At 44.1% G+C, this 12766-nt stretch overlaps 1 protein-coding gene across 3 annotated transcripts in view; it reads right to left on the bottom strand.

Annotated features, from left to right (window-relative positions):
• Positions 1 to 3339: 3339 nt before the first annotated feature.
• Positions 3340 to 12766, bottom strand: part of Spf45 (splicing factor 45) — a 47799-nt gene continuing 38372 nt past the window's right edge. For all 3 annotated transcript variants that reach the window (XM_076203824.1, XM_076203825.1, XM_076203826.1), the window contains exons 9-10: positions 10077 to 10251; positions 3340 to 4079 (exon numbers count right to left, since the gene is read on the bottom strand). In XM_076203824.1, the coding sequence (XP_076059939.1) occupies positions 3973 to 4079; positions 10077 to 10251 (282 nt within the window). In that variant the 3' untranslated portion in view covers positions 3340 to 3972. The remainder of the gene's footprint in view (positions 4080 to 10076; positions 10252 to 12766) is intronic.

Raw genomic sequence — 12766 nt, 5'->3', positions numbered from 1 at the left:
AGCGTCTCCAGTGGTAGTGGCGTATCAGGTTTCGGCATCCGTCGGAAACCGTAAGCCACACTGGACGAGGCGGAAGTGCGCGATATTTCAGTCACGCATATAAACTGCGTCGGGGGCGGAACCGAAGGGGGTCCGCGCACGAGGACGACAAATCCTTCGCCGAGCGGAGAGGTCGGCCCGGTGCTCAAAGGGCGCCAGCACGGGCGGTGGCGACAGAGCTCGCCTCACGACGGGCGTAACGATACCTTGCTGCACCATTGAGTCAAGTCTTCCTTCGCTTGAACCTGAAATGCGACCGGTATCGGCCTGGGCGTGCGGGCGGCGTGGGGCGTCGCGTCGGCTTGCAGGTGGGTTCTCACGAAGGGGGGGGGGGAACCATCGTCTTTCCTAGGGCAAGCGATGCTGGGGTCGTCCTTGGAGAGCAGCACGTCACTAAAGTACCGTAGGAAGCAGTCGCGGGTGGCGGCCGGGAGCCGTCCATGGGCAATGTCAGCTCGGCGCACCTGTTTGCGTATGTCATCGCCAGAACAGGGTCCGGGAAGCGTGCGTTGCGGGGGTTCACGTGAGATACGTCGAGCGCGTCGTCGGCGCCATGAGCGGCGTCTGTAGGCTGGCTCCGGATATCTCCAACGTGCCTAGGTGCCGAGTGCCTATCCCTGCGATTCCGCACCTGCGTTGTCAGGCGATACGGCACGGGCACTGACAGGTGACGGAGTGTGGTCACCCAGAAGTGTCCTGTTGGGGGGGAGGGGGTCGCGTGAGATACGTCGGCCGCGTTGTCCTATCCCCGTGATTTACACACCTGCGAAGGGCAGATCATTGCGGGCGCTGACAGGTGGTGAAGGGCGATGGCCCGGAAGGCATTAGGACGGCAGGTGCCAGTCCTCCAGGGAGAAGGGGCGGAGAGTGCGTGCGTCTGGTGGGGGACCCCTTTCATAGTGACACGATGCATGCGTCCAGGTCCTACTGGGCGTCCGAGACGGTCCCCTTTAATGCCTCCGGTGGGCGGCAGTGGTGTCACTTCCTCCTGCGGCGACGTAATTGTCACGGGTGTACAGAGGCAGCGCGACGATCCCTAAGCTGGGTGGGTGTGGCCTATGCGAGCCGGCTGGGCGAGCGGCACTCGCGGTGAGCACGGCGAAGCAGGACAAAGGCCTCCTTGTCCGCGCGGCCTACTTTGGCCTGGGCACCGTGCAGGGTGGAGCGGTGGGACAAAGGCCTCCTTGTTTGCCCTACTACGTGCACGAAGGCACGCCACTATCACTATCACACGATTTTGCACGGTCCCGTGCATGCTCACTGTATCGGCACTGCACTCACGGTCCAGCGTGTTCACTGTCGCCTATGTTCTAGTTCCGTCAGTACGCGCCACTGATTCACGTGTCGTCCCATGTTTCATTGTTGCACACTGCAAGCAATTGCAAGCAATCCTACTCACTGCGCCATCTTCGTGTGCAACAGAAACGCGAGGGGACGTTTGGTGTCTTTATTAATAAGTGGGTTATGCGTACATAGGTGAGTCACAACAGGAGAGCTACATGCTCACCGTATGAGGGACAGTTCTAGACTGACTTGGTGGGTACGTCGTATTCCCTGCGCAGAGGGAAATCTATGCCTTGTCCTACATATCTAACAATGAGGGCCTTGTGCCCAAGAGTCCTTCTAAACCTATGGTGCCCTGCTCGTCGCGTCGAGCGCCAGGGCCCAGGATAACACTACACCACAGAAGGCAGATGTGGACGGAGTGAACATGAGGGGACGTCCTAGGATGAGATGGATGGCTGGGGTGAAGGGGGCTTTGGGGAAGAGGGGAATGTCTGTTGAGGAAGGATGGGAGAGGACAGAAGACAGGGGTGAATGGAGAATAGTTGTATATGGATGATGTTGTGATGCATGAGGTGGAATGGGTGGGGGGATGGGGGGTGAGGTAGTGTGTGAACAAAATTTGACAGCCCGAAGGGATTTCTCCCCGTCTTCTCCTTTTATGCATGGGGGGACGGAGAGGGGGGGTCACCGATTTAATGAAGCGGCCTTGCTGTGGATGTGCTGTGACTTGCGACTCTGCATCTGACCCAGGGCAGTGGACAAGGTGCAGGGATGACCCGTCATCCAGGAGGTGCTAAGATAAGAGGGAGGGTGGAGGGGAGTGGAGTGTATTTAGGGATGGAATGGGTGGGAATGATTTTATGCCTTTTTCTTTTTTGGCTACCTCCTTTGAAAGTGGGAAAAAGCCTTGGTATATGTATGTATGTATTCGAAAATTGCCAGAATGCTGGAGTAAAGTTATTGAGCAGGGCAGAGAGTATATTGTTGATTAATTTTTTTGTATTTTTATCTAATAAACAATAGATATTTGTATTTGCCTATTTCAGTAAATGCCATGTAAATATTGGAGAGAAATTGAATAGAAAATAGAAAATAGAATTAGAAATTGTACATACATATACCAAAGACTTTTTCCCCTTTACAAGGGAGGTAGCCAAAAAGAAAAAGGCATAAAAAGCATTCCCACCAATTCCATCCCTAATACACTCCACTCCCCTCCACCCTCCCTCTTATCTTGGCACTTCCTGGATGATGGGTCATCCCTGCATCTGGTCTACTGCCCTGGGTCAGAGGCAGTGTCACAAGACACAGCACATCCACAGCAAGGCCGCTTCATTAGATCGGCAACCCCCCCTCTCTGTCCCCTCATGCAGAAAAGGAGAAGACAGGGAGAAATCCCTTGGGGCTGCGTCAAATTTTTCTCACACATACTACTACACCCCCCTATCCCCCCACCCATTCCACCTCATGCATCACATCACCCATATACAACCATTCTCCATTCACCCCAGTCTTCTGTCCCCTCCTGTCCTTCCTCAACAGACATTCCCCTTTTCCCCAAAGCCCCTTTCACCCCATCCATCCATCTCATCCTAGGTCCACATCTGCCTTCCATACTTCTTTTACTAGTCTTTCTTCACTCATTCTTTCCATGTGTCCAAATTGTAGAAATTGTAGTGGAAATATATAAAACCAAACGAACTTATGCGACAACCTAATAGTAATAATTATTAGCTAAATAGCTAATAATTATTACTATTAGGTTGTCGCAAGACAGACATAGCATTCTCAAATGTGACACCAGAATGATGGTTATGAATTGAGCAACAAGCACAAACACTAGAAATGGAGGATTTTGGGTATCTCATGGAACCAGTGAATCACAAAACCTTATCTATGGACATGTATCTATGGTACCATGTAGACAGTATCTATTAAAGCTTCTGTTATGCAGCTATTTCCTTCAAACTGTAAAAATATGCATAATTTGATGGGTGGGAATAAAATACATCCTTCTCAAGTAAAGTATTTATTCACGTTGTTGGTAATTCAAATGAACACTAACCAATTACTAATATGAAACAACACAGATTCTTCTTTGCTCTTTTATAGAGCCTTCAATTGTTTAAAACCAAAGGCATATAATTCAAAAGTCCACAAATACATTGTATGTGTATGTATGTGTATATACATATATATATATATGGAAAATGGTTGTGAATGGATGATAAATTGAACAGATAACAATCACTGCTGATAATTGGAGAGAAGTGCAGGATTCAAACCCACACCTAAGTGAATGTGAGACCAGAACACTTCTGATTATGCCACCAGTGCATGGTGAGGGGGAAGAAGACTTTTTATATGTATATATATATGTATATATATGTATATATATATATATATATATATATATATATATATATATATATATATATATATATATATATATATATATATATATATATATATATATGAATGTGTATGTGTGTTGTATTTACCTAGTTGTATCTAAGTGTGTGTGTGTGTTCTAAAGGCCCTTCCCCCTCCCCCCCTTTTTTTTACAGGGATGGTTGAGACAAATCACTTGCACAGAGTTTGTACAACTATATAAAATGAACAAATTATGTGAAAAGGGCAAATCCTTTATGTCAGTTGTTCATTTAATTTATATGCTTTAAAATCTTCAAAGTTGTAGAATCCAGCTCGCACCTGACGTCCACCAAAGAACCGCCCATTAAGGTCAATCACAGCTGAAATATAAAAACAACAAATTACAAAATATATGTCTGAACAAATTCATTTACTTATCTATATACCAAGGGCTCTTTCTTTATTATAAGAAAGGTACCCAAGTCAAAAGGCACATACCCACTCCCACCCATTTTCTCATTTCAAAGGAGTGAAATGGGTGGGACTGGGTGCATGTCTTGACTGGCTACCTCTCTTATAAGGGGGAAGAAGCCCTTGGAATATAGAATAGAAAAGAATGTATGAGTACAGGAAGTCCTCGTTATCCGGCACATATGCGTTCCTGAAAACCTTACTGCAAATTGAAATTACCACATACTGAACCCATTATAACATGTAATAATAGGATATGGCAGACGAACCTTCTCCCTGCTCTTTCCTCTTCAAAACACGAGCAGATACTGTATCTGTGAATTTTTCTTACCATAAATGGAATTGAGGGTAGTAATTACCAAATACCATAACTGTGAATTTACCGGATAAAGAATTACCATATATGGAGGACTCACCGTATATGTCTGTACAAGTGTTTCTGTATAACCTCAAGCTGAAGGTGCATTTAATCAATTTATGAATTTGTATGTTTTTTTTTTTGTTTTTTTACCTCAAAAAACAAATTCATTGGGTGTATCAGATTTTCATGGTAAGACAGATACATGAAAAAGCTTTAGCAAAAGGAAGAGATTTTTTGGGGGCTTTTACAGATTTGGAAATGCCTTATGACAGGGTAGACTGAAAGGCACTGTGGGAGGTTTTGCAGATATGGGTTGGGGGAAAGCTGTTAACCTCTTCAGTACGGGCCAAAATCTCGCGGGCAGCATTAGCTGCCAGACGTACAATGTGTCGTAATAATACTCGCATCATAAAATATAGTCACCGCTTATATCGATCATTCTCTCTTTCACCCGTGAATTTTGATAACCATAGAAAATGTGATGAAGACAGTTTAGAGAGTATGTCATTACGCAGGGGCAACTACAATAAATATAATCAAGACGCCGATATGGCAGCCTCACATATCCACTTGCTCCTCATGCTGCCTACGTATGCAGCACCGTATGAAAGGGGTTAAGGACAGTCAAGAGATTTTATGAGTAGTAGAGCCTGTATTAGAAATAGAAAGGGAGAGAGCGAGTGGTTTGAAGTAAAGATCAGACTGTGACAGGGATGTGTCATGTAGCCATGGCTGTTCAATGTGTACATAGATGAAATGGTGCAGGAGGTAAAGGCAAGGGTAATGGGAAGTGGACTGGAGATGGTTAAAGAAAATGGAGAAAAGTGGGAGGTGAGCCAGGTGACAACACTGCACTTGTAGCAAGTCCAGAGGAGGGATTAAGGGAGTCAGTGAGAGAGTGTGGGAGGGTATGCTACAGGAGAAAGTTGAAGGTAAATGTGGGTAAAAGTAAGGTGATAAGATGTACAAAGGGAGAGGATGGCAGCAAGTTAGAAGTAAATCTTAAAGGAGAGAGGCTGGAGAAAGTGGATAGCTTTAGGTACTTGGGGTTGCATGAGGCAAAAAAGGTAGGTGTGGAGGTGGAAATAAATTTTAGACTGAGAGAAGCAAGTAAATGTTTTGAGGGATTCAAAAGTGTCATGAGAAATAGGGATTTGGGAATGAAAGCAAAGAAAAGATTACATGTAGGGATGATTGTGCCAATGGAACTGTATAGGGCTGTGAGGCAGTAGTCCTTGCCCCATATCTCGACCCCTTGACCAATGATGTCCCAAGAGAACTCAACCCACCCAGACGCATGAATCGCACAAGCTGTTACTTGAAGAAAAGTACATGCAGTACTTAGCTCCATCTACATTCCATTTTTGCTAGATCACCACCCTAAGAACAGACCCTGTCACTCCCACGATGACCAAGAACATCTGCACCTCAGCTGGCTGTATCGGGACAGACAATGGTTCTTTGGGAAATGCACATGCAGTATCAGCAATACATTCCATCCTGGTTAGATCAGTGGACTGAGAACATATTGTGTCTGGCTTCCCTGGTAGCAGAACTTTGCTCACACACCAATAAGAGCATGGGTCATGACCTGACCTGGATATATAAGCTGGACGGAACTGACGAAGATTCAGATTACCTTGGAGCATCACACTGTGAGCTTAGCTCACTGCCTCTGTCACTTTCTCCATCTCCCAAAGAGGTAGACAGCCTTGGGACACAACTTGAAATGACTAGTTGTCACTTCCCTCGCCATCTCTCCCTTCCCCCTTCTTGCAATTAGAGCGAGCCATATTACTCTTGGCACCCAAATTCAATTTAAATTAACTCCATTTTTCAATACCTGTGTTTGCCTCCCAGCCAAAACTTGACATTGGCACCCAACATGGGGCTCGATCCCCAGCTCAGCCAGATCAACTGCTGCCGCTGCCTGTCAGGTCTGCTGACTGCTAGCTCACCTGCCTACACTCTCACCTACCACAGGTATCATTTCGTGGCCTACCTCATCTTCTGTGGAGGCATGTTTGGGAAGCTGTCGTCACCTCTTTTCACAAACCTTTGACCTGCACGATGTTCACTTGCACCATGTGGCCACATAGGTTACACAAGCAGTTCTTCGAGGAAACACGTGCATTACCCAGTTCCATCTACATCCCATTCTCACTAGGTTACCAGCCTAAGAACGGATCCTGTCGACCTCCACGATGCCCCAAAGAAATACCTACACCTAAGCCAAGGTCCCTCACCTTGACTCCAGTAAAATAAATGACTAGCAACCCCACTTGTCAAGGTTAACAATACCTTGGGTGGCCTGATGACCCATCCACTAACCACAACCATTCTCAAATGTCTCTTTTCAGGGATATGTTACAGCCATGCTACTGATGCCACTGTACGACATGATCCAAGGATACATTCCAGGTACGAGTTTCTTCAACCAGCCTCCTGAGATGCAACAACCTCCTCAACATCACCCAAGACATACATACAGTACTCCTATCCCAAACCTTCCTAAACTCTGTCACTAACTGCTTTAGTCCCTCCTCTGACCCTGCTACAAGTGCAGTGTTGTCCGCAAACAACACCTGGCTCACCTCTCACACTTCTCTCCACTATCTCTAACCATCTCCAGTCCCCTGCCCACCACCCTCACATTTATCTCCCATACCACCCCATCAATGCACATATGGCAATATGACACAGCACTGAGGCAGCCCCACCTTTACCTTGAACTACTCGCTTCCTCCATTTCCAATCCAAACACAAGCTCTACTCTAGTAGAGTTTTCCCCCAATCCCATAAATCTGCAATACTTCCCACAGTCCCTTCCTGTCTACCCTGTCATAAGACTTTTCCAGATCCATAAAGGCCCCCAAAAATTGCCTTTTGCCAAAGCCTTCTCACAAATCTGCCTTACCATAAAAATTTTATTCAATCAGAGGCAGTGCAATGTAGTTCAGTTTGAAGCTTTAAGATTCATTTAGATAAACATTTAAGCAAGATGCTGTAATGACTACCATTTATTTTATATTATTTGATTATTTGTTTGTTATTAGTTGTCTGTTTATTTATTATTTGCTTGATTTCCATTATTATTTATTTGTCAGTTTATTATTATTTACTATTTCCCTGTTTATCATTTAACTATACCTATATTTTATTTATTCTATATAAAAAAAATTATCTATTTTTTTTTTTATCATTTATATACATATATTTTTTGCATCCAACCTAGCTATGGACCAAAAGATCTCTTGTCAGCATGCTCTGCCTTTGTAATCCTTTGTAATATCCTCTACCTTTCCTAAACCCACACTGCTCCTCACCAATTAATCCCTCTGTTCCTTTCCTAATTCCCTCTATTAACACCCTCCCATAAACCTTTCCAGCTACACTCAACAAACTGATCCCTCTAAAACTACTACAATCACATTGGTCTCCTTTTCCTTTATAAAGCAGAATTATACAGGCATTCCTCCATTCCTCTGGCACTCCCCCCTCCCTAAGACACACATTACACAACCTCACTAGCCAGTGCACTAAAATTATACCTCCCATTTTTTGACACTCCACATGACACCCATCCAACCTAGGTGCCTTACCCAGCTCTCATAATTTTCAAAACTCATTGTACTTCTTTTCATATATTTCTTCCATTTTCCTCTCCTATCACCATTACTTTCTTAGTGCCTCCCACTGCAAAAATAAATTAATCCCTATTCTCCTCCACATTCAATGACTCTCTAAATACTCTACCCATCTTCCCCTTACTGCCTTCACTTCCATTAACATCTGTCCATCCACACCTTTTACCTTTTCCTCTACCTAACTTACATCCCCCTCTCCCTCTCTTAACTTCCTTCCAAAACATCTTTTTATTCCTGAGAAGTATGGTAGGTGTTACTAGGCTGGATAGAGTGAGAAACAAGGAGGTGAGGAGGAAAGCCGGGATGGAAGGGGGTTAGGAAATATGGTTGATGAAAGAGTATTAGGATGGTTTGGACACATGGAAAGAATGAGTGAAGAAATATTAATAAAAGAGGTGGAAGGCAGAGGTGGAAGGAGTGAACATGAGGGGGTGACCAAGGATATGATGGACAGATAGGGTTAAAGGGGCACTGGGGAAGAAGGGAATGTCTGATGAGGAAGGAAGAAAGAAGACAGAAGATAGGGGTGAGTGGACAATGGTTGTGTATGGATGAGGCTGTGATGCAAGACTTCTCATCTTTTACAACTTGCATGGGAAACACAGTAGCAGAATTCTTTCCTCCCCTTACCATCATTTCTATAAAACAGAATCTATATATCGAGAGGCTTCTTCCCCCTTATACGGAAGGTAGTCAGCCAAAGCATGCACCCAACACCACACATCCTACTCCCATTTGTTTTCCTTTTATCATAGCTCCTTACAAATGAAGGGTTATCCCTATCCCGCACCCATTATCCAGGTCAGACGTAATGCAACATGACACAGCACATCCACAGCAGGACCAGCCACTTCATTTATACAGTAACTCTCCCTCCTCAACCCCTCATGAAAAAATTGAGAAGACAAGGAGAAATCCCTTTGGGCCATATCAATTTATAGTCAATTCACAACCTTTCTCCACTCACATCTATCTCTTGCCTGCTTCCTTCCCTGCTCAACAGACATTCCCCTTATACTCAAGGCCCACTTCATCCAATCATTCCATTTCATTCTGTCTTTCCCATAAGTTCACTTCATCCACCTCTGTCTTCCACACTCTTTTTGCTAGTCTTTTCTCATTCATTCTCCACAAACAATATACATACATATATGTATCAAAAAGCCTTTCTGTCTTATAAGGGGGGGATAACCAAGTGGAAGCATAATAAACATACCAACACCCATCTCACACCAGATACAAGTCCCACAAAAAAAAATCTTCCCACACCACACTAGCATGCCTGCATTCAGGGCACCATCCAGCATTAGGGCAGTACCAACACAGAATAGGCCTGGCCACAGATTCAAACTGCTCCTGATGCAACCACCAAAAAGAAGACACAGAACACCTCATCCTACTAAACCCCACACTAACAATCCCCAGACAGCAACACACTATCTCTTCTCTATGTGACTATGGTCCTGCCCTGAGGCTGCTACCAGTTTCCTAGAGTATATAGGTCATCTACAAGAGAGACCAGGGGGAACAGATTGGTTGATTGATTGTCTGCTGTCTCATGATGATATGATGCCATCGATCAGTCTGTTCTTCTGTGAAGAAGAGCAATGTCACCAGATGTGACTTGAATTTCCTTGTCTTTGGGGGCAAAAGACAATCTTATAAGAAAGGAATGTAAATTGTCTGCTGGTTGTCATGTACTTGTCTTGTAATTGTGTGGATCGGAGGTAAATTCCCAATAAATATAGATTATTGTTACTTGCCTTGGCTGTATTACTACATAGAACAAAGGTGACAACTTTGGCTGAAACATAAGCCCTAATTCCATGGAGACAATTATTTTCTTTGCAATCTCTGTGCATTAAATCACCAATTAAGTACTAACTGTTTTACCATACCTTTGATTGCACTTTCCACTCTATGGAACTCAACAAAGATTCGTACAGCTTCTTCTGGTACAGCACGTGGGATCTCAAAGATAACAACCTTTTCTACTTTGCCATATTTGGTGTTGCATTCATCCAAGACCTCAGGTTCAAGTTCATCGTCGACTTCACCAGGCCCAACCATGTTCTGAAAGGAGCAAATAGAAACCATCACAAAACAATAACAATTCCACAGTCCTACATCCATATACTCTAATCTCTAATGGCAGTGCATAAATAATATTTTGATGCAGCCTGATAGGATTTCTCCCTCTTCTCTACTATTTGCACAAGGGAACAAGGAGGGCGAACTGCCATGTAAATAAAATGGGACTGATGTGGATGTGCTGTGTCTTGCTGCATTGTTTGAATTGTTTCTGACCCAGGCAGTGGGCAGGAGACAGGGATGACCCTTCATCCATAAGGACCTAAGATGAGAGGGAAACAAATGGGTGATGGATAAGAATGGAATGAGTGGGAGTGGTGCATGCCTTGGCTGGCTACCTCCCTTACAATGGTGAAGAAGCTTTTGGTGAGTGTGTGTGTGTGTATATATATTGGGAGTGTAGTTGGGAGGACCTCAGGAGTGAAGAGAGGAGGAGGAAGAGAAGGGGTAGCTATACAAGTGAAGAGATAGATAAGCGTGGTGGAGTGGATGGAGGTTTCTTCAAGGTTAATGTGGATGAAGGTGAAATTGGGAAGAGAGATGTGGGTTTTTGTAAGTGCATATAGGCTTGGTAGTGAGAAAAGTGTAGAGGAAAGGGAGGTTTTTTGGATAGATTTAAATGAATGCATAGCTGGATTAGGGAGAAATGTCAATGTAATGGTATTGGAAGACCTTAATGTTAGGGTAGGAAATGAACCAATAGACAGAGTGGTTGGGAAGCATGGAGTTCCAGGATAAAATCATAGTGGAGAGTCGATGGTGGGGATGTGTCTAGAAAGAGAGTTGATGATAGCAAATACCGTGTTTAGGAAGAAAGTCGAGCATAAATACACATGGGAGAGGGTGATGGATAGACGGATGGTAGATAGTGTTAATGGACTATATAGTGGTAACCAGGAGTATAGTAAGATGAGTTAAAGATGTACATGTTTTAAGAGGAGAGTTGGGGAATATCAGATCATTTTTTTTTTGGTGGAAGGTAAGTTGAGAGTGGGGGATACATGGAGAAAGAGGAAAAGGACAGAAGGTAAGAAAGTGCTTACAGCACATACATATACCAAAGGCTTTTTCCCCCTTATAAGGGAGGTAGCCAAAAAACAGACATAAAAACTGCTCCCACCCATTCCATCTCTATCACACTCCACTCCCCTCTACCCTATCTTGGCACCTCCTGGATGACAGGTCATCCCTGCATCTTGTCCACTACCTGGGTCAGAAGCAGTGAACTGCTTACATGAGAAAGAAAAGGAGAAGGAGTACAAGAAGAAGCTGAGAGAGGAGTGGGAGGGAGTGAAGGATAGAGTAGAACTAGGAGTGGAGGAATGGGGATAGTTCAAAAAGGGAGTCACAAGGTGTGCAATGATGGAGTGTGGAACAAGAAGGACAGGAGGAAATAGAAGGAAGGGCAATGAGTGGTGGGATGAGGAAATAAAGGTTGTAGAAGAGAAGTGAGCTTTCATAGATTGGTTACAAAATAGGACAAGAGAATCATATGAGAGGTACAAAGAAAAGAAAAGAGAAGTAAAGCATAAGATAAAGGAGGCAAAGAGGAGAGCCAATGTGAAATGGGGTAAGAGTATGACAGAAAATTTTGAAAGTAATAAAAAGATGTTTTGGAAGGAAATTAAAGGGACCATCGCCATGAATTTCCAATTAATATTTAAAAAAAAACTCTAAATATTCGAGAAAAAAAAATGACCTGTCATCTAGTGGACATTGGCAAGCCAGTCCTGAAATATTTCAGCAAAATACCAAAAAATAAAGGAGGGAGTGAAGGATAGAGTAGAGCTAGGTGTGGAGGAGGAATGGGGATGGTTCAAGGAGGGAGTCACAAAGTGTGCAAAGATGGTGTGTGGAACAAGAAGGACAGGAGGAAATAGAAGGAAGGGTAGTGAATGGTAGGATGAGGAAACAAAGAAGGTTGTAGAAGAAAAGCGAGCTTTCACAGATTGGTTACAAAATAGGACGAGGGAGTCATATGAGAGGTACAAAGAAAAGAAAAGAGAAGTAAAGCAAAATGTAAAGGAGGCAAAGAGGAGAGCAGATGTGAAGTGGGGTAAGAGTATGACAGAAAATTTTGAAAGTAATAAAAAGATGTTTTGGAAAGAAATTAAGAGAGGAGGAGGAGGCAAATCAAGTAGAGAAGAAAAGGTTAGAGGTGCAGATGGAGAGATGATAATGGAAGAGAAGGCAGTAAGGGGAAGATGGGCAGAATATTTCAGGGAGTTGGTAAATGTGAAGGAGGATAGGGAGGGAAAGACAGTTGCAGTGGGAAATGCTAAGAAAATGACCGTGATGAGTGAGGAAAATGGAGGAGAAATAAGGAAGGATGAAGTGAAGGCAGTTGTTAAGATGATGAAAGCAGGTAAGGCACCTGGTCTGGATGGATGCCATGCAGAATGTCTAAAAAAAGGAGGTACAGTGATGGTGGACTGGTTGGTGAGGTTAATTAATGTTTGCTGGAGAGAGGGTGGAGTGCCAGAGGACTGGAGGAGTG

The sequence above is a fragment of the Oratosquilla oratoria genome, chromosome 20 (genome assembly GCF_046742065.1).
Source record: "Oratosquilla oratoria isolate Oo_2021 chromosome 20, ASM4674206v1, whole genome shotgun sequence".
In the NCBI taxonomy this organism is placed as follows: domain Eukaryota; kingdom Metazoa; phylum Arthropoda; class Malacostraca; order Stomatopoda; family Squillidae; genus Oratosquilla; species Oratosquilla oratoria.
This window is presented reverse-complemented; position numbering and strand designations above follow the sequence as displayed.